Below are 18,934 nucleotides of genomic sequence, written 5' to 3' on the forward strand. Positions count from 1 at the left end.
TCCTCCCACCTGGAGCACTGCTGGGAGCACTCCTCCTCCCACGGCCCTTGGCTGTCTGTCTCTATCATGTGGGACTTGGTTAGGAAACACTGAAGTTCCCAGGGGGTGTGCACGCAGGGAAACCAGTGAGGAAACCAAACCCTATCACGTTACAATGCCTTCCCCACGGCGTCAAAGCACTTAGCCCGCACTGCAGCCATAACTTCTGCATTGTACAGTGCGACGGCAAACCTCACATGAGCTTACTTTACATCTTCACAATTTCACGGATGGAAGACTCCCTTCTTTCTGTAGCTCCCAGCACCCTCAGCGCAGGCGCGTCTGTCTTTCCTAAGCGGAGTATTCTGCCTTTTCACTTAAAGGGTGTGTGTTGTAGCTTCTCTTCGGCCTATCTGAATTGCCACCATCGCCACCCTGGCACTCTGGGGCCATTGTGAAGACAAGGGGTCCTTGAACACAAGGCCCGTGACACCTGACAATGAATCTGAGAGCCGGGATGCTGCTAGGTGACGAATGGGCCATGTATCAGCAGGCTTGTTATAACCAAACACCCGAGGCAGGCTAACCTGACAAAGAGAAGAGCTTTACTCTGGCTGACAGTTCTGCAGGTACAAGGTCTGGGGGACTCACCTGGTGGTGGGCTCCCTGCATGCACAGTCCTGAGCCAGCACAAAGCATCACAAGGCAAGAGACAGGGAGCAAGCATCTGTCTATAAATCCAGCAGCCTGTAATCACGGAGCTCCAGCCTAACAACCCCATCACCTCCCAAAGGCCCCCCGATGAACACCACAACTGGATGATGCGTCCACCTTCTTGTATCACTAACCTAAGCCTTTGGGACCAAACTTCCTAGTAAAATGCTCAGACCAGCCGGCGCCGCGGCTCACTCGGCTAATCCTCCGCCTTGTGGCGCTGGCACACCGGGTTCTAGTCCCGGTCGGGGCACCGGATTCTGTCCCGGTTGCCTCTCTTCCAGGCCAGCTCTCTGCTGTGGCCCGGGAGTGCAGTGGAGCATGGCCCAAGTCCTTGGGCCCTGCACCCCATGGGAGACCAGGAGAAGCACCTGGCTCCTGCCATCGGATCAGCGCGGTGCGCCGGCCGTGGCGGCCATTGGAGGGTGAACCAATGGCAAAGGAAGACCTTTGTCTCTCTCTCTCTCTCACTATCCACTCTGCCTGTCAAAAAAAAAAGAAAATGCTCAGACCACAGCAGGCGGGTAGTGTATACAGTGTGGACACATGAACAAAGGGAGAATTCACATCCCAGGCAGGACAGAGCCGATGGCATGAGATTCCACCATGCTACTAAGTGCAGTAAGAAATTTAAAACTCACGGATTGTTAATTTCTGGAACTTTCCATTTAGTATATTTTTGCACTGTGGTTGACTGCAAGTAACTGAGATGGCAGGAGGCAAAACCACAGATAAGGGGGGGACCACGACACAAAGAAGCCTGACGCTTCGGACCCTAGACGGCTCCTGCGTCATCAGGAGGTTCCACTCACTGCCCACGCGTGATCAAGGTTAAGGGGAGTTATGGGATCCCGCCACGTCCTCACAGCCCTACTTCCAAATGGAATGCACCCTGCCTCCATCACTGGAGATCCTCGGCCGACTCACAGGTGGGAGTGAGTCAACCTAAAACCTGCCCTTGGCTCCCAGAGTCCGCCTTCAGTCAAGCCTGGTCCCGACAGGCAGCAGCAGCCCGGGCCCTGCTCTGAAGCTCCCTGCAAATCACCTCTGGGGAGAACAGCCCTTCACGCCTGGGTACTGCCACCCACACCCACTGCGGCCGGGCCAGAGCCCTGCAGCGTGGCTCCCCATTCCTGGGCCAACCTCAGAGAGAAGAGGGAGTGCACGAGAAGCCCAGTGCTGTTGCATTCAGCCAGCAAACCCCTATGCCTGCTGCCCACACAGCACGGAGCCCCTACCCTGACCGGCCCGTTCCCCACGGGTGGGTGGCTGCAGTGACCCAGGGTCCCCGGTTGCCCCTGGCAGGAAGCAAACCCACCTGAAGAGTGCTGGTACAAATGACGACCGGTCTGGCTTAGCATCCACTGCGTCTGCACTCGTGGGGTCCCCGGCTCCCAGCTCCCCAGTGTGGGCCTGATCATCCGCCATCTGGGAGGAGGAGAAGCAAACCAAAAAGCCGCCATTCAGTGGCATCGCTGGCTGAGTGACATTTCCACGTGACACTTGTCAGGGTGACACTGCTTTTACCCAAGCTGGGGGTGAGCTGTCTTGTACAGTTGGCGCCAGGGGCGCTGCACCATCACCACATTTAAATACACCAGTGCCAACCGGCCCCCAGCATCACGGCAGAGCCTGGACGTAGGACAGCGCAGAAACCAAGTCCTGGCCCTTGGGGAGCTCCTAACCCGGCACCCGTGGTCCAGTTTAAGTGTGAAGCTATGGGAGGTCTGCCATGTTTTGTTACAACCAGTGTCTCCCTCTAAATTCCCACCCCCTCCTCACTTCCTCACCTCTGCCTGCCGAGCTCAAACCCAGCCCCGGGCAGCAGTGACCATGGCCTTTAAGCTCTGTCTTCCCGATGACTGGCACGCCCTATGGTTAACAGGTATTGATGAACCTGAATCTTCCAGATAGCCCCACTATCTTCAAGGCCAATCTCCCTGGACTTTAAGCGTTCCCCGATCTGACAGGAGTCAGCAAACTATGGCTACAGCCTGATGGGTAGATGGTCTATGGCTCTTCTCACTTGACGCGAACGCTTGAGTAGTCATGCTCCCCAAAGCCAAAAATACTTAACCACCCGGCGCTCTACCCCGTCCGCGCTCCCTACACGGCCTCTGTGGTTGCTGCTGTATTTGCATTCTGCTAATTCTTGGGTTCCAAGGGGCAACGCAAGTTCATCATGGCAGAGGCCCCGGCACACAGAAGGCGCTTATTAAAGAAATACGGAGTGAAGGGCTGGGAGGAGCTAACGGGATGCCCCCGGTCTGACACAGAGCCAGCACCAGGATCCTTTGTGCTAAACCAGGTCCTGTTCCTTTCCATCGAGGGGCTCAGGGACCAGCTCTCTGCAACAGGGGGGTGGGAGCGCTCCAGACTCCAGTTTCTACCGGGTCTCCGTCTCTGCACCTGTGAGGCGCAGCCCTGAGTCGTGTCAGGGACCGTCCAGGGCACTAGGAAGGCGGCGATTTTCTACAACCTTTTAGAGAATTGGGGGAAGTGGGAGGAGGAGGAGGCCTCTGGCTCAGAGTTAGGCGTCCAAGGAGGCAAAGCCATGGTCTTGTGGCCTGAACGCCAAACGGCACAACTAGCTTCCAGCTAACCACAGGCTGAGCTGGGCCAAGGGGGAGAGAGCTGACGGGAGGGAGAGCCCACGGCTGGACGTGTACCATGACCGTGAGCAGTCTCACGGCCTGGCTGCTTCTCAACACCTTGCCAGCCTCCCAGCCCCAGAGCAGCTTCCGGTTAGGGGCAGACTTCTCCAGTAGGACCCCGGGGGGTTTCCCAAACACGGGGCAACCCTGTCCACAGAGGAGATGAGTGAGCGTCAGGCAGGCGGAAAACACTCAGCAGTCGGGGTCTCTCTCCTTCCTGTGGACTTCGTTGCTTTTCAACGAACATTGAAAGCAACAAGACGCACTTCTAACTATTATCAAAATGAACAAGGCAGCGTTTTACCAAATCCGTCAGGAAAACCCAGCCCACGCCACAGGTGGTTTTGAGCCTTGCCCGTTTTGTGCCCGGGGTGCAGGGAGAGGGAGGAGACAGGGGCAGGATACTTGCTGTCTCCCTCCCTGGGGATTTTTATACATCCATGTTGTAATGGAGACTGAAAAAAAAAAAACTTTCTTCAGTGATTATTCCCAAGCCTGCTTCACAGGGGTCCACACGCTAGAACAACCGAGCTGGGCAGAGAGTCACTTCCCAGCCATTGTCTTAACTTGCCCCCCCACCCGCCCCAGGGCAGCTGCTTCCCCTGAAAAGTGACGTCACACAGTGTTCCCCAATCTTCCACAGGAAGACAATTCTCAAGAGCTCGGGAGTGGCCCTGGTGACTGGGGCCTCTCACCTCCTGCACCGGGGGGCGGGTGGCAAACACGGGGGGTGGGGGGGTTCCCCACGGAGCCATCTGCGGGCACAGCGCAGTCGGGACAATGGGGGCTGCGCCGCTGCCTTGCGAGCTGCCCAAGGCCACCGGGATGGCACACGGGGGATTTCCACGCGGAGGTCGAGGGTCAGGCTGGCCAGCCTCGAAGGAGGAAACAAAGGCCAGGGCCAGGAGTTCAAGGTTAAAAGAAAGACCTCACCCACTGCTCCCTAAAGCCAGGAAGCTCAACCCCAGGTGAGGGCCACCTGGAGCCTGCGAGTCCACACGACCGATGTCGCCCGCCCTGGTACCTCCAGGTACCTCCAAGAGCCCGCAGCAACGATTCCCCGACAACTACGCCCTGGCTCCAGCGGACACAGCCTCGATGGGGCCACCGCTGCACCTGCTATCACCGCCGTCCACCCCGCAGTAACCGTGCGCCCAGGGGCTGGGCCAGACTAGGCGCCCTCCTTCCCGTCTAAACCCGAGCCGCCCGCTCTCGCGAATCCCAGACAGTCCGCCGCGCCCCGGGACCCCAGGCCGAAAGGGACGACCCGCGAAGCCAAGCCGGCGGCGGGGGGGTGCAGGGCCAGCCTCTGCCCGCCCGAGCCGGCTCCCGGCACGGAAGGAGGGCGGGGAAGGCGGCGGGAAGCGCACGGCGGGACGCGGGAAAGGCGCGCGCCGCAGCCCCCGTTACCGTGCCCACGCGGCGCCGTCGCTCCCTCCGCGGCGTGGGTCCGGGTCCGCCGTAGAGAAAGCGAAAGCAAAAGTCCCAGCGCTGTGGGGCGGGGAGGAGCCGGGAGGGCTGCGGGCACCGCCCCCGGCCCGGGACGGGGCGAGTCCGGCGGCCGGCGCCGCCCCGCGCATCCCCGCCCGAGAGCCCTCGGCAAAGTCGCCCTCCGACCCGCAAAGTTGGCCGCGCGCACGGTGTCCCGACGGCGCGCGAGGCCAAGTCCGCGGAGCTGGAAGGGACCCCCGCCCCGGGGGAGCAGGGTGCGCGGGGGTGGCCACCCAGCGGCGCGCCCCGCAGGCTTCGCGATGGGGCGCTGGTCAAGTCGCCCTGAGTTCTCCGGTCCTCCGTCTAGACTTGGGTCGCGGTGGCCCTACAACTCGGGGACCCACCCACTCCCACGGCCAGAAGGCTCTTCCCCAGGACCCCTACCCTCTGGGCACCGTTCGCTTCCCTGGGGGCAGGGGGCTGGGAGCTCTGCGCCTGCGTCTGCAGCGTGACCTTCCCCCTGCCCCACGCCAAGCCCCCTCGGGCCAGCCGCGGGGCCCACGGAGCTCTCCTGGCCTCCCCCAGGCCGTCTGCACCTCCGCGCGCGGGCGTGGGACGCTCACTCGGCCCTGTCTGCAGCTAAGTTCACGGGCGGCTCCTCCTAAGGTTGCGTCAGACGCCCCCAGACGCGGTCCGCGAGCGCCCCCAGGTGTCGGGCACTGGCTCTGCGGCCGAGGGGGAGAGCGCGCGCTTTCGGCCCGGGATCGCCCGGACGCCAGCCCCACACAACCGGGCCTCCGGCGTCTCTGCCCACTCCCACGCCGAGGGCTCCGCGTCCGAGAAGAAACGGCAGTTTTGTTCAGGCCGCAGAGCCTTGCTTCCAGAACCGACAAAGCCTGCCGTGGAAGTACCAGCCTCGCGGCGCGGCCTCCGGCGGGCGCGGCGTTGTCTGCCGGCTCGCTTTGCAGACTGCCTGGGAGCAAGTTTGAGGGAACAGTTGGAATCCATGACCTTCCCCAAAAACTCTGCCTTCAGGTTACCGGGCTGGCAGTGTGGACACACTACTCTTGATTTAATACCCGCTCTCCTGAAATGCTGGGAGAAAGTAAGCCGTGTTACACTCTAGGATAATTCGCTTTTTATTTTAAGATTTATTTATTTATTTGAAAGGCAGAGTTCCAGAGAGAGAGAAAGAGAGAGAGGTCTTCCATCCGCTGGTTCACTCCCCAGATGGCCACAATGGCAAGAGCTGGGCCGATTTGAAGCCAGGAGTCAGGAGCTTCTTCCGAGTCTCCCACGTGGGTGCAGGGCCCAAGCACTTGGGCCATCTTCCACTGCTTTCCCAGGCCACAGCAGGGAGCTGGATCAGAAGTGGAGCAGCCGGGACTAGAACTGGGGCCCATATGGGATGCTGGCACTGCAGGCGGAGGATTAGCTCACTAAGCCACAGCGCACGCTGGAATAATTTGCTTTTCAAAAGACTCAATTGAAATGATGAATCCTATTAGTAATGCAAATAAGCTACTCTCTGATTTGTAAATCTAGAGTTCTGTGTTATTCCTGAAACAGTGAACTAACTGTGGAGCTAGAAGAGATCTTGACCTTGAATTTGTACTCATTTTATAGGAAAAAGAATCCAAGGCTCAGAGAAGTTGCCCCCACCACCATCTTACTACCAGCAGAATCAAGATCAAGTTCATAGGGAAAATGGTGAGTTTTCCATCCACGAGAAGGCTGTCATAAATGATACCAAGCAGCCAGCCCTGAACCAGCGGCAAAGGAAGACCTTTCTCTCTGTCTCTCTCTCTCTCACTGTCCACTCGGCCTGTCAAAAATTAAAAAAAAAAAAAAAAAAGGTACAGGGGAGTGGTTTGGGTAATAGTTTAGTTGTGCCCTCAAATCCCATGAGTTAAGGTTTGATTTCCAGAGTCTTTGTTAATGGATTAAGCGTAGAACTTGGTCCAATTAATGTGTCTGAAAGTGGGGCCTTTGGGATGTGATTGGGTTGGATTTCACTGCTGGGTGGGGCTCTGTGATCAAATCATGGTGACATTATAAAGAGAGACATGTGGATGTGGAGGAAGAACCTGTTCCCTGTGTCTGCTTCCTAGGGGGAAAGGATCCCGCTCTACACATCCCATCATCCACTGCCCTGTCACATGCCACCTGATCTTGGACTGTGCACCTCCAGAACTGTGAGCCAATGCAAACCCTGGGTAGCTTCTCTCTGGCATTGTAATTGCGGTAGTGAAATGTTGCGTAATACACGGGGAGTTAATGCATCTGGAGATAACCATAACCCGTATGGGATGAGAGTTGAGCAGGTGAGTGTCCAGTCCCCATCCTTCTGTGGGACAGTTCTGAGGCACGTTCTAAACTAGTCCCCGAGGGAGCCCCAGCTGCCCATGGCGGTAATGAGCTCAGAACATACCCATTAGTGACTCATTGATCTCAAAGTCTCACTGCTGCCTTGTGGGACCACGCCCCCCAAAACAACCAAGCTGTACCCAGGTCCTCACTGCAAACTCTGCTTTGGGGAATCTAAACTAAAGGGGAGGGGCACAAACCCATGGCATGAGAGGAGCGACTGTGACCTAACCTGAGCGACGGTGACAGAGTGAAGATCAGTCGCTCTGCCTTACTTCATACTTGTCACCCTCTGTAACCTCAAAACGCATTCACGTGTGCAGCCCCGGGTGTCACTGGGCATGACTCAGAGCTGGGCAGAGTTTCTTCATATCCTGTCTGGATGACATAATCAAGATACAAAAAGATGGTGACCCAGGGAAGCAAGGGACCGCCATCAGCAGGATGAAAGAGCAGATGAATAAGGAGAGTAGCCCTAACTTCCAGACAGCAAACCGACCGCCCACATTCTGAATGCAGCAGTCATTCGTGTGAAACAAAAGGCTGAGGTTGATCGTACATTCCCCATGAGTCTTAAAGCAGCCAAGGCAACATGGGGGGCATGCCCAGAAGCGTCCAGACCAAGGACCCTCCACGCCCTCTGTGATCTGGCTCTGGCTCACCACCACCATCCCTGAGTCCTGACTGCTGATTGGACAGATGCCTCTGAGTGGTGCCGCTTTGGGGTCCATTTGGCCTCACCTGTCATGGGGCTGTTGCCTACTTGTTCTGGTCCAGGTTCAGTGGTGTGGACTCTGGCCATCTTCATGTGGGCATAGCCAGTGGTGTCTTTGGCCTTCTGCTGTCCTGGGGATCTTTCTGTTGGTACTGAGGTAGGGGAGTTAGCACCCAAACCTTTCACCAGAGGGAGACAGGGCCAGCAGGTGATTTCTTCCCACTTCCTTTCCCTAGTGGATGTTCCTGATTAGTGGTCATTTACATGACCCCACGACGATGGAGATCAAATGACCCCATACACTTTAGACCAGGTGGTGGCCACTTTAAGAACAACCCTTGGCCGGCGCCTCGCCCACTAGGCTAATCCTCCGCCTGCGGCGCCGCCGGCACCCCAGGTTCTAGTCCCGGTCGGGGCACTGGATTCTGTCCCGGTTGCTCTGCTTCCAGTCCAGCTCTCTGCTGTGGTTCGGGAAGGCAGTGGAGGATGGCCCAAGTCCTTGGGCCCTGCACCCGCATGGGAGACCAGGAGGAAGCTCCTGGCTCCTGGCTTCGGATCGGTGCAGTGCACTCACTGGCCGTGGCGGAAGGAAGACCTTTCTCTCTGTCTCTCTCTCTCTAACTCTGCCTGTCAAAAAAAAAAAAAAAAAACAAAAAAAAAAAAACAACTCTCCTACTAAGACATCCCCTCTCTTCTTTTCTGCTCTCCTTACTCCTGCTCCCTGGGTAACATTCTTTAATAAAGATCTTGCAGGCAATTAGCCTCAGATTCTGTTTATTGGAACCCAGGCTAAGACTGACTGATGTTGTCTTACTGGGTTCCTAAGGCCATTATATAAGGAATATTATGCACCACTCACTGGTTTGGCCTCGGATGGCCTGATGTAATCGTTGTGTGAAGGGAGAGGGCCTTAGAACCAGGGATGAGGAAGGAGAGGGGCAGGGGGAACCAGCCCCAGCATCTGCCGTCTCGGGCTGTGTTCTGGTGCTCTGCTGGAATACCTAGGGTTGGGCGATTTATCATGAATGTCAATCTATTTAGCTCACAGTCCTGGAGGCCAAGATTGTGGCACTGGCATCTGAGGAGGGACTTCCTTCTGCATCATCTCATGGCAGAAGGTGGAAGTTCAGGAAAGGATAAGGGTAAGAAAGTGAGAAAAGCGAGAGGGGCCCCAACTTGCTTTTATAACTACCCACTCCCCGGATAATGGACTCACTTTCTCCTAACAGCGTCAATTCACCAATCCCCTCTTATTGGGGCTCACCTCCGAACACAGTTGCACTGGGGATGAACTTTGGAGGACACATGCAGACCACTGCATCTCAAGCCGATGAGAGCTTTGTCTCTCTTGCCCCAGCAATGGTGGGGGAAGATAGGGAGAGAAAGCAGAGAGCGCTTCCATCCCTCTGCTGGTTCCTTCACCAAATGCCTGCAGCAGCTGGGGCTGGACCAGGCTGAAACCAGGAGCCAGGAACTCAGTCTGGACCTCCCATGTGAGTATCAGGGATCCGAGTACTTAAGGCATCACTACTGTCTCCTCGCTTGTGTGTTGTCAGGGAGCTGGAATGGGGAGCAGAGCTGGGGCTTGAACCCAGGCTCCCTGATACAAAATGTGAGTATCCCAGGCCATGTCTTAACCATTGGGCCAAATGCCTGCCCCTCCTTCTAGCTTCTTAACTGTCCCATTTCCAGTTCAATGGACTGTTTCTCCTCACAGTCAGTATTGGGTAAAGCGGAGGTGATGGTGCAGGGCAAATCTATCATCTCAATTCGGCAGCCCTCATTTTCTCCACGTTTGCCGCAAAGTTGTAACAGCTGCAGACTGCAGTCACCACCTTTGGCTGGGAAGAAAAGTTCTGTATTCTTTTCTTTAAATGCAGCCATCTTGGCCCCTTCAACCCTCCAGGTAGGGAGGAAGTACTTTCTTGGTGATCACTGGGACCCCCTCCCACTGCCAAGGGAGCCCTGAGCAGTCTGGTCTCGGGGCCCTGCAGGTCTGTGCTCGTACTGGTGGTTGTTCCGTTGGCTCAGCTCATGTTTCAGAGTGGGAGTGAGCAGCCTGGAGCCCCTATGGGAGAGACCGCACCCTCCCCCTGGTCTCCTGTCCTGCTACTGTTTGTCACTGCTTTATAGCTTCTCCCACCCTCTTGGCTTTCCCCACAAAGCACAAGAATATTATTGATCTCCTTCCACCCTCCCTCAGGACACCCCGACTCATCTCAGAGCACTGAGGTCAAAGGTCACAAATCAGGAGTCCCCTAGTCCCATTCTGCCCAGAACCTAGTTAAATGATTACCAGTATTTTGTGTAACAGGGCATTTCATGTGTAAATGCAGATTTCTAGCTTTGCTGGAAAAATCAGAATATTTGGCAATGCTGAGTACTCATTCCCTCTTGATGGCTACTGGCTGGGACTCAGGATGGGGGTGTGTGCTCATCGCTACTGATTCCTATGGTGTCACACCCAGCTTCCATAGGCATCCTGGTGTGAATTTAAATGTATTTCATTGTTTCAATAAATACTTTTTAAGGACCAGGACTGGCTCTGGGCACCGGGGGTGCAGAAGTGACAACAACATCCATGTTTTATATGTCAGATGGCGATATCTGCCATGAAGCTGACAGAGCAGGCTAAGGGAATAGAAGGTGGTGGGCCAGGGATGGGAACAAGCAACCTGCCATTCTGTGGAAGATCTTTCTAGAAGAGGATAAGGAGACATGTAGGCAGAGACTGAAAGCCAGGAGGAGCTTCACAAGCCAGGAACTTTATTTTCCAGCCACCCTATGAGACAGGGCATAAGCAGAAAGGCCCTTTTGGAAGATTCCAGAATAAAATCAGAAACTTAAGTACAAGAACTTTTTGTTTGTTTTTATTTTTGCATTCTAGTAGACGTTAAACCACTGTTAATGTCTCATTAAGGTTTTAGCTTCACTGTTGTAAACCTTTTTAGTGGATAAATCGAACCTGCAGGCATGGTATTTACCCATCCAGGGCAGTGAATCAATTCTGTTTTCCTAAAATATAGTCCCTACATTTTTGGGAGCTGGCCTGTCAGCTTTAGTCATAGGACACATGAAACAAGCCTCCTTAATGTGATCATCGGATGAGGGCGTGTGTGTATTCCTTTAAGCTCTTTTCTTGGGCCATGATCACAGCTAGGGTGAAAATACTATACAAGCTGGCTGGTCACCCACCAGAGTTTGGTGATCCACACCAACATGATGCTGTTGTGAGTTCACTTTTCTATTTAGAGAAGCATGTCAGCTAGAAATACCTCCACCTTCTTCCCCAGACGCATGCGTGCTAAAGGAGTGGCCAAAATAGCCCGTGGAGTAAGTGGCAGCTTTAAAAACCGTGCAGCCACTGACTCCAAACCAGAAGGTCAGCAAAGGAAGGTGGAAGTTGGATTCTGAGCGATCAAGGTGCCCACAGGAATTCACTAGGGATTTTGTCAGGATTTGGAAAGACTTGGACAAGTAGATCGAGGGGCCTCTTAGGATTTCTTGCCTGTTGCCGCTCTTTGTCTCTGGTCTTCAGACTTCAAGATGAACGTGCAAGCTTGTTCTAGGTGTGGCTATGGAGTTTATCCCGCAGAGAAGATCAATTGTATTGATCAGGTCAGTGGATCTCGGTTGGTCTTTGGGAATGATAACAGACATGAGAAATTCATGTTCTCACACATGGACAGTTTTTAATTTTCTGAGCCACAAGAAAAAAATATATGTTATCATCATCATTAGATTTTACAGATTTCAATGTCTTCCAAGTTGTCTCAAAAACAGTTATCCATTTACTTAACATAGTATAGCTATATGTGGTTTTTACTTTGTAAAATGTAATTATTTTATCCCTAAAGCTCAAGGTTTTTTTTTTTTTTTTTTTACCCTACAATATGTAAGGATCCTGAATTAGAGGGTGGAGGGTTAAGGTAATATCTCCTTCTGTTCTGTGTAATTTCTAGATATGGCATAAAGCGTGTTTTCACTGTGAAGTTTGCAAGATGATGCTCTCTGTTAATAACTTTGTGAGTCACCAGAAAAAGCCGTACTGTCACGCGTAAGTGTTTGATGCCCCTCCCGCTGCTTCTTGAGTTTTGTTTATTTTTCAACAAATAGTCAACTGTAGGTTTAGATCATATATTCCAGGGTTGACTCCAAGAAATGTCTTCTAAAAGTGCCCACTTACATCCAATCACCGATGAATCTAAGATGGAATTTTATGAAACAAACCAAAAAAGTCCAAGTTCTTATAAGTAAAACATTCAATCTGTCCACTAAAACTTTATGTAAAATTATTAAATGTTCTGCAGAACAATGCATTTGCCACAAATATGCATATAAGACTTTAAGATCTTTTAAGTAATTTAAAAATCCTTTCCTATCTTTTCAAGAGGTTTCCAAGTGATCACCTCCAGTCTTTATATATATTTAATTTATTGGTTTGTGCTTTTTTTCTGTTAAGAGTCATTGCCTGGGAAATGAAATTAATGAAATTAATTGTTAAATTTTGTATTTATTGATTTTTTAAAGAATGACTGTACCTTTAGTTACTCAATCATCTTGGATAAAGTACATTTTTAATTTTGATTTAAATCTGTTTTTCGTAGCCATAACCCCAAGAACAACACTTTCACAAGTGTCTATTATACTCCATTAAATCTAAATGCAAGGAAGTTTCCAGAGGCCGTGGGTGGGGTAAGTTACTTCATTTTCCATTTCAAAATAGCCTTTAAAGAAAATCCCTTGGCTCAAGCACCTGTTAGGTTTTTAAGTGTCTCTGTCTATATGTGAACCTACTCATTTCCTCTACATACACTTGCAAAGCACATTTAAGTAACAACTGTTCTGGGCACTCTAGTTTGAATATTTGAGGTTTTGGATTCTGGTATACCAGCCCTGGACACCATAGTGATGGTTTTTATGACGGAGTCTGTGTACACTAGATGTGAAATACTTAAAGTTCTTATGGTTGGAAAATATTACAAGAACCTTTCTTTTTTTTTTTCCCTGTGATGTTTTGGAACAGAAAATCTAAAAATCTCTAGATCCACTCTCTTAAATCTGTCTGAATTCAGCAGTTGTTTCAGGTGATTGACAGCTTCGCTTCCCCCTTGGAGGTAGAGCTAGGTCAAGGATGTTTTGATTGGGAAATGCAGTTTGGTTTGAGAAGTAGAGAATTGGCATGAGACACTAGACAAGGAAGCCATGTTGAGGGACCTAACCTCTTGAGAAGTCAACACTGGAGTTTTGTCAAAGACCAGCTAGCTGTTGACTGAACTCTTGCTTCTGTTAAAGTGATGAATCATTGAACTTGTCTTGCCCAGTCCCCATGAAAAGTAGCCCTGGGGGGGTGCAGCTTTAGTGGCTGTCTAAAATTAGAACATTACCCAGAGGTGGAAGACTCTCTAGTAATCCGTCCTCACCCACGATTTCCTTCCTCATGTTACCCCGCTCTGTCCGACTTCTCTCCTCATGCCTCAAGAACACGCGCAGTAGACAGGGCCCGTGTCCTTGCATTCTGGCTCTCTCCACCTGCTGCCAGGATACCTTCTTTCACTCAGTGCTTTGCACCAGTTGTGAGCTTCCTACCATTTTTATTTAACGAGCCCATATAGCATTTACTGCAGAAGTGCTTCATTCATTCACTGCATGCTATTATTATCCCACTTTGCTGACGAAGAGACAGAGGCTCAGAGGGTTGCTCACATATCACTGACTTCTAAGAATTCGCCAGACCATAGGATGGCTGATTAGTTGGGGACTTTGTTCTGAATATGGAGTTAACTCTTACTTAATGCCAAACCCTCTGCTCAGTTCTTTGCATTGCTTCCTTTATTCTTCACAAACACATCTGTAGCATTTTCATCTTACACTTGAGGGAGCTGAGCCTCAGACAGGTTAAGCAACCTGCCCTGGCTTACCCAGCCAGTTGGGCACAACTCCAGATCTCTCTGACTTTAGAACCCATAGCCTTGACCTCTTTCCATATACACCCCGAGGGTGGCAAGCTCCCCAGGAGAAAGTATGTTTCTTAATAGCCAGGTGTGTGTGCGCTTGTGTAGCGGGGTTTGACAGGTGAAGCAGAGGGAAGGCTGCTTGTGTGTTATGCTCTCTACACAAAAGCTCCCCAGTGTCTGCACTTTTCCAGCCCACCCAAAGCCTCCAGGGGCAGGTCTGTACCCTAAGAGCAAGCTCCAGGTCACACAGTGTCTGTCTTTCTTTGGGATAGCAGTAGCCTCATTTTCTTTTAACTGTGTGTGACAGGCCCAACCTGCAAGAAGGCTAGGGTTATCACTGAGCTTGTTTCCAAACACAGACAATCACGTGAGCTTCCCAGAAGGCTTGTGTGTGTGCCTTCATTTGCATGTATGCGGCCATTTGTGTATGTGTGTATGGATGCATGGGCGCATGTGGGAAGTGTCTGTATGTGTGTGTGTAGGTGTGACTCTGTGCCTACGCAGATATATAGGTATGCTTGTGATGTGTATTCATGTATGTTTGCGTGTGCATATTTTCAGACATTATGTACATGCCTATGGAGTGTATGTGTATATGCACAGGTGTACATGTGTGTTTGAATGTGGTGTTTGTGTTTGTGGTGTGTGTATACGATTGTGTGTATATGTCCATGAAGGTGTATATATGGTGGGTGTATGTGTGTACATATATGTTTACATAGGTGTACATGATATAAGTATTCAGGCACGTGTATGGTATCTGTGTACATGTGTGAGTGTATATATATGGTGTGTGGACGTGTGTGCTGATGTGTGTGGTGTATGTACGTGCTTGTGTATGGTACGTGGATATGGTGTATGTATGTGTGTGTACCAAACAGTTGACTGTTGAGATCACTTCTTTCCCACCAGGGAAAAATTGAAATGGACAATCAGGTCTCATCTAGGTCCCAGGTCTTACAAGCACCCGTGGGTATGTAATGGGCCACTTTTTCCTCCCTTGAGTCTTATTTTTCTTTTAAAGATTTATTTATTTATTTGAAAGGCAGTTACAAAGAGGCAGAGGCAGAGGGAGAGAGAGGGAGATCTTCCATCCGTTGGTTCACTCCCCAGATGGCCACAACAGCCAGAGCTGCACCGATCCGAAGCCAGGAGCCAGGAGCTTCTTCTCGAGTGTAGGCGCCTAAGGACTTGGGCCATCTTCTACTGCTTTCCCAGGCCATAGCAGAGAGCTGGATCGGAAGTGGAGCAGCCAGGACTCGAACTGGGGCCCATGTGGGATGCTGGCACTGCCACAGTGCTGGCCCCTCCCTTGATTCTTTACCAGCTGAATCAAACACCAACTCATGGTGCGTGTGCTAAAAAATGGAAGGAAGGGGTTGCTTCAGAGATGGCAATGAAGAAGAAAAGCAGGGTAAAGATCGGAGCTCGTATTTGAAGATATGCATTTTTCTGTTTCCTATATGTCACTCTTTGAAAAAAAATCAATATTTGGCAAGACACCATCTCTTGTTTGGTAGCGGTGGATGGAACTTCCGGAAGACTAGGACATCTAGGTCCTCTCCCAGTCCGAGCAAGAACGTCAGCCTTTAATGCTTCCTTACTTCACTGACAACATCGATGCTTCTTTTCCTCTTCCTCCTTCCTCAGTGAAACTGTGAACCTCAGACAAGGCCCGTGGGGGAGGCGGGCAGACCCCTCCTCCCCTTTTATTTTTTAGATTTATTTTATTTATTTGACAGGCCAGAGTTACAGAGAGAGGTAGAGACAGAGAGAGAGGTCTTCCATCCGCTGGTTCACTCCCCAGGTAGCCGCAACTGCTGGAGCTGCACCGATCTGAAGCCAGGAGCCAGGAGCTTCCTCTGGGTCTCCCATGTGGGTGCAGGGTCCTAAGGACTTGGGCCATCCTCCACTGCTTTCCCAGGCCATAGCAGAGAGCTGGACCGGAAGAGGAGCAGCTGGGACTAGAACCTGCGCCCATATGGGATGCTGGCACTTCAGGCCAGGGTGTTAACTGAGCCACAGCGCCAGCCCCAGACCCCCCCTCCCTTGGTAGATTTCCATGGGGGGAAGAGGGCAGAGGGCAGTATACAGTGTACTCTGGCCATAGAACGTGAAATCCATCTGTGTCGTGTATTTCTGATTCCCTAAATACGTAGTTCTCCAGGAAGGCTCCTGATGATGTCTGGGGACATGTGGGACGGTCTCAGTGGAGGGGCTACCACTGCATCTGGTGGGTAGGGACCTGGGACGCTGGTAAGCATCCTGTGATGCTCAGGGCAGTCACCTGCAACAAATGATGGGCTGGCCTGAAGTGTCAGTGCTGCTGCTGAGAAACCTTCCTTGAATCTATGTAAGGGTCAGGATAGTTTCTTAAAATGCAAAGAAAAAAGCATGGAGAGGTCTCTCTGTTTATATATTTTAAAATGCATGTATTGGAACTGCATAAAACGACAGTAAGCAGTAGCAAGCACTGACAGTCAGTGACAGAGAGTGCCACTCATGGGGAAATGAAATTCCTGGATTTAACTTGTCTCTGAACTTCTTTCCTCATTCTGTAAAATTGATGATTTAAACTTCAGCTTGGAAAAGTGACAGCTTTCTGGGTCTCATCTCAGACCTAATAAATTATGACTTATTGATCTGAACCTACGATCTTCCATTTTTTTCTTTTTTGGTTAACCCTTCTTATACTCTCTTCAAGAAATCTTTGTCTGGGCCAAGGTCATGAAGATGTTGAGATGTCAGTTCTCCCCAAACTGATCTGTATGCTCAATGAGATGCCAATAAAAATCTTGTTTTTAAATAGAAATTGACAAATTGATTATAAAATTGATGTGAAAGCACAGAGGCTCTAGAATAGCCAGAAGAATCTTGGAGAACAAAATGGAGGTACTCTGGTTACCATAGTACAAGCAATAGTAAGTAACCCGGTGTAGGGTCGACCCAAAAATAGAGAAACCAGTGGACTAGAAGACAGAGACCAGAAATAGAGATACACATATATAGTCACTTGAATTGTGACAAAGTCACAGCTGCAGATCAATTTAGCAAGAATCTTTCAATAACTGGTACTGGCCTGATTGAGTATTTGTATGGCAAATATGAACCGTGACCCTACCTCGTCCCTTTGCACAAAAATTAACTCAAGGTGTATCACAGACAAAAATGTTAAAGGTATAATTAGAAATCATAGGAGAATATTTCCAGGAAATTGGAGAGCCAACACCTTGACAAGCCCTCTGGGTACTGTTAGTAGACTGAAGTCAAGAACCACTGTGCCAATGCCCACTGTTTCCTAGGTTACTCTAACCTCAATACTTCATGTTGTGTGATGGACTCACAGAGACTTACTCCCAGTCTTTGGAATAACACTGCTCTTTGAAGACTTGCACACACCAGATGCTCTATATGTGCCTCTGGCTGGGCCGATGGCACTGATGAGGGCGCAGAGAGACTGGCAGTACAGGGTGAATCGTACTGCATTCAGGATGCTTCACAGCTGAGACTTAGGAAAACCACCCAAATTTCACTCTGCATTATTTGTTTATTTTCTTTCTTTTCTCTGGTGGAAACATTTATGACAACACCTTCATCGTGCAGATCAATGACGCAGAAGATGGTGAGCAATTTAAATCAGTTTTTCACTGGGACATGAACTCCAAGGATGGGGCAGGTGCACCTAACAGGCAACCACCGGTAAATGAGGTGAGATGAGATTAACGGATTTGGGGGGGAAAAAAGAGAACAACATTCTATGCAAATGAGATGTGTCATTATGGAAGTTATTCTTATTAATTGAAAATTGACTAGGCATTCTTCTATCTAGTTTGTAATTCCAGTGGTCTGTGGAAGACCTCCATCAGCATGTCCTAGTGTCATTCCAACTGCTTCTGCTCCAGTCCAAGTTCATTGTCTTCTCCCTCTCAACCACAGCATTTCTGGCACAGAAACAACTACCCAGGCTTGAAGCCCTTTTCTCTCTGACGCTGCATGCAACTCCTCTTGTCCTCTCCACGTCACTGTCCTCCTCCTGGTCCCCATCATCCTTGCCCTGACCTTTGTGAGGCCCTCTCACGCTGGCCTTCCCTCTCCCGGGTCTGTCTCTGCAGCCTGTGGGCTCACAGGGGTCATGCGTAGCTTCCTGGATGTCACTGACTTTCTCTTCCCACCACCAACGTCATCATTTCAAAATTCCTCAGCCATTTATTTTTAATTGTATACATAACACTTGGCATTTTCCTTGTAAAAAAAAAATCAAAATATGACAAAACTAACCCATTATCTGCCTCCTCCAATCTCAGTGCCCTCAGAAGTACAATCCTTTTTCAGTCTTGTGGGTATCCTTCCAGATTTCTCTGTTCATTTATGTCTGTTTGTCTGTCTGTCTGTCTATCTATCTATCATCTATCATCTCTAACAGTTATCTTTCCTGATTTCTCTATCTTTCTCGTGATTATATTTGGACATAGTATTAAGGACCTGAATGAGTTATTTGAACGCTCTTGTGCAGGTTTCTCATCTATAAAGTTAACTTCAAATAGTCTTGAATTCACAGAGTTTTTGTGGACATTAAGAGTAGATATATACAAAGGTCTTAGAAGAGTGGTCAGCACAGTAAATATCAGCCATTATTTTTAATTGAAAATTACATATGTGTATTTCTCCTGGAGGATCTGTACCTTTATTTCTTCCTGAAACAACACCCATTGCTTTGCAGTTTGTGTTTTTCACACAATAGGATCTTGCAGCTATTTTGGGGTCAGCATCCTTAAGCTGTGATGGGTGGATGCACCAGTAAGAACGGACGCAGCGCGCAATCCTAGTGATGGCCAGTGTAGCAATGAACATCCTTGTTCATGACCGCTTTAGGATCCAAGTGAATGTTTCTCTAGGATAGATAGTGAAAAGTGAGGTTTCCAGGTCAAAGGGCATGTGTACAGTCCTAGAATGTATTCAGCAAATATCTACTGAGCGTGTTAAGTGCCAGACCCTGTTCCAGGCTTTGGGATACATTGGTGAACCAAACATGGAGATCCCTGCCTTCATGGAACTGCCCTTCCAGGGTAGATGCCATTCTTTCTGCTTCTGCCTCTGGTAATGACCTCAGACCTGGA

The 18,934-nt window shown here is 50.5% G+C and overlaps 2 protein-coding genes across 8 annotated transcripts in view; one reads left to right on the forward strand and one right to left on the reverse strand.

Moving 5' to 3' along the window:
• Positions 1 to 5,438, reverse strand: part of CASP7 (caspase 7) — a 43,357-nt gene extending 37,919 nt beyond the window's left edge. Inside the window, exons 1-2 of one of the 4 annotated variants that reach the window (XM_062213891.1) lie at positions 5,375 to 5,438; positions 2,012 to 2,121 (exon numbers count right to left, since the gene is read on the reverse strand). In XM_062213891.1, coding sequence (XP_062069875.1) covers positions 2,012 to 2,121 — 110 coding nt within the window. In that variant the 5' untranslated portion in view covers positions 5,375 to 5,438. The other 3 variants (XM_062213888.1, XM_062213889.1, XM_062213890.1) reach the window with 3 other exon arrangements.
• A 5,814-nt stretch (positions 5,439 to 11,252) lies between these two features.
• NRAP (nebulin related anchoring protein) overlaps positions 11,253 to 18,934 on the forward strand; it is a 69,049-nt gene continuing 61,367 nt past the window's right edge. For 3 of the 4 annotated variants that reach the window (XM_062215255.1, XM_062215258.1, XM_062215256.1), the window contains exons 1-4: positions 11,253 to 11,478; positions 11,823 to 11,917; positions 12,468 to 12,555; positions 17,421 to 17,525. In XM_062215255.1, the coding sequence (XP_062071239.1) occupies positions 11,407 to 11,478; positions 11,823 to 11,917; positions 12,468 to 12,555; positions 17,421 to 17,525 (360 nt within the window). In that variant the 5' untranslated portion in view covers positions 11,253 to 11,406. The remainder of the gene's footprint in view (positions 11,479 to 11,822; positions 11,918 to 12,467; positions 12,556 to 17,420; positions 17,526 to 18,934) is intronic. The other variant, XM_062215257.1, reaches the window with a different exon arrangement.

The sequence above is a fragment of the Lepus europaeus genome, chromosome 17, assembly GCF_033115175.1.
Source record: "Lepus europaeus isolate LE1 chromosome 17, mLepTim1.pri, whole genome shotgun sequence".
NCBI lineage: Eukaryota > Metazoa > Chordata > Mammalia > Lagomorpha > Leporidae > Lepus > Lepus europaeus.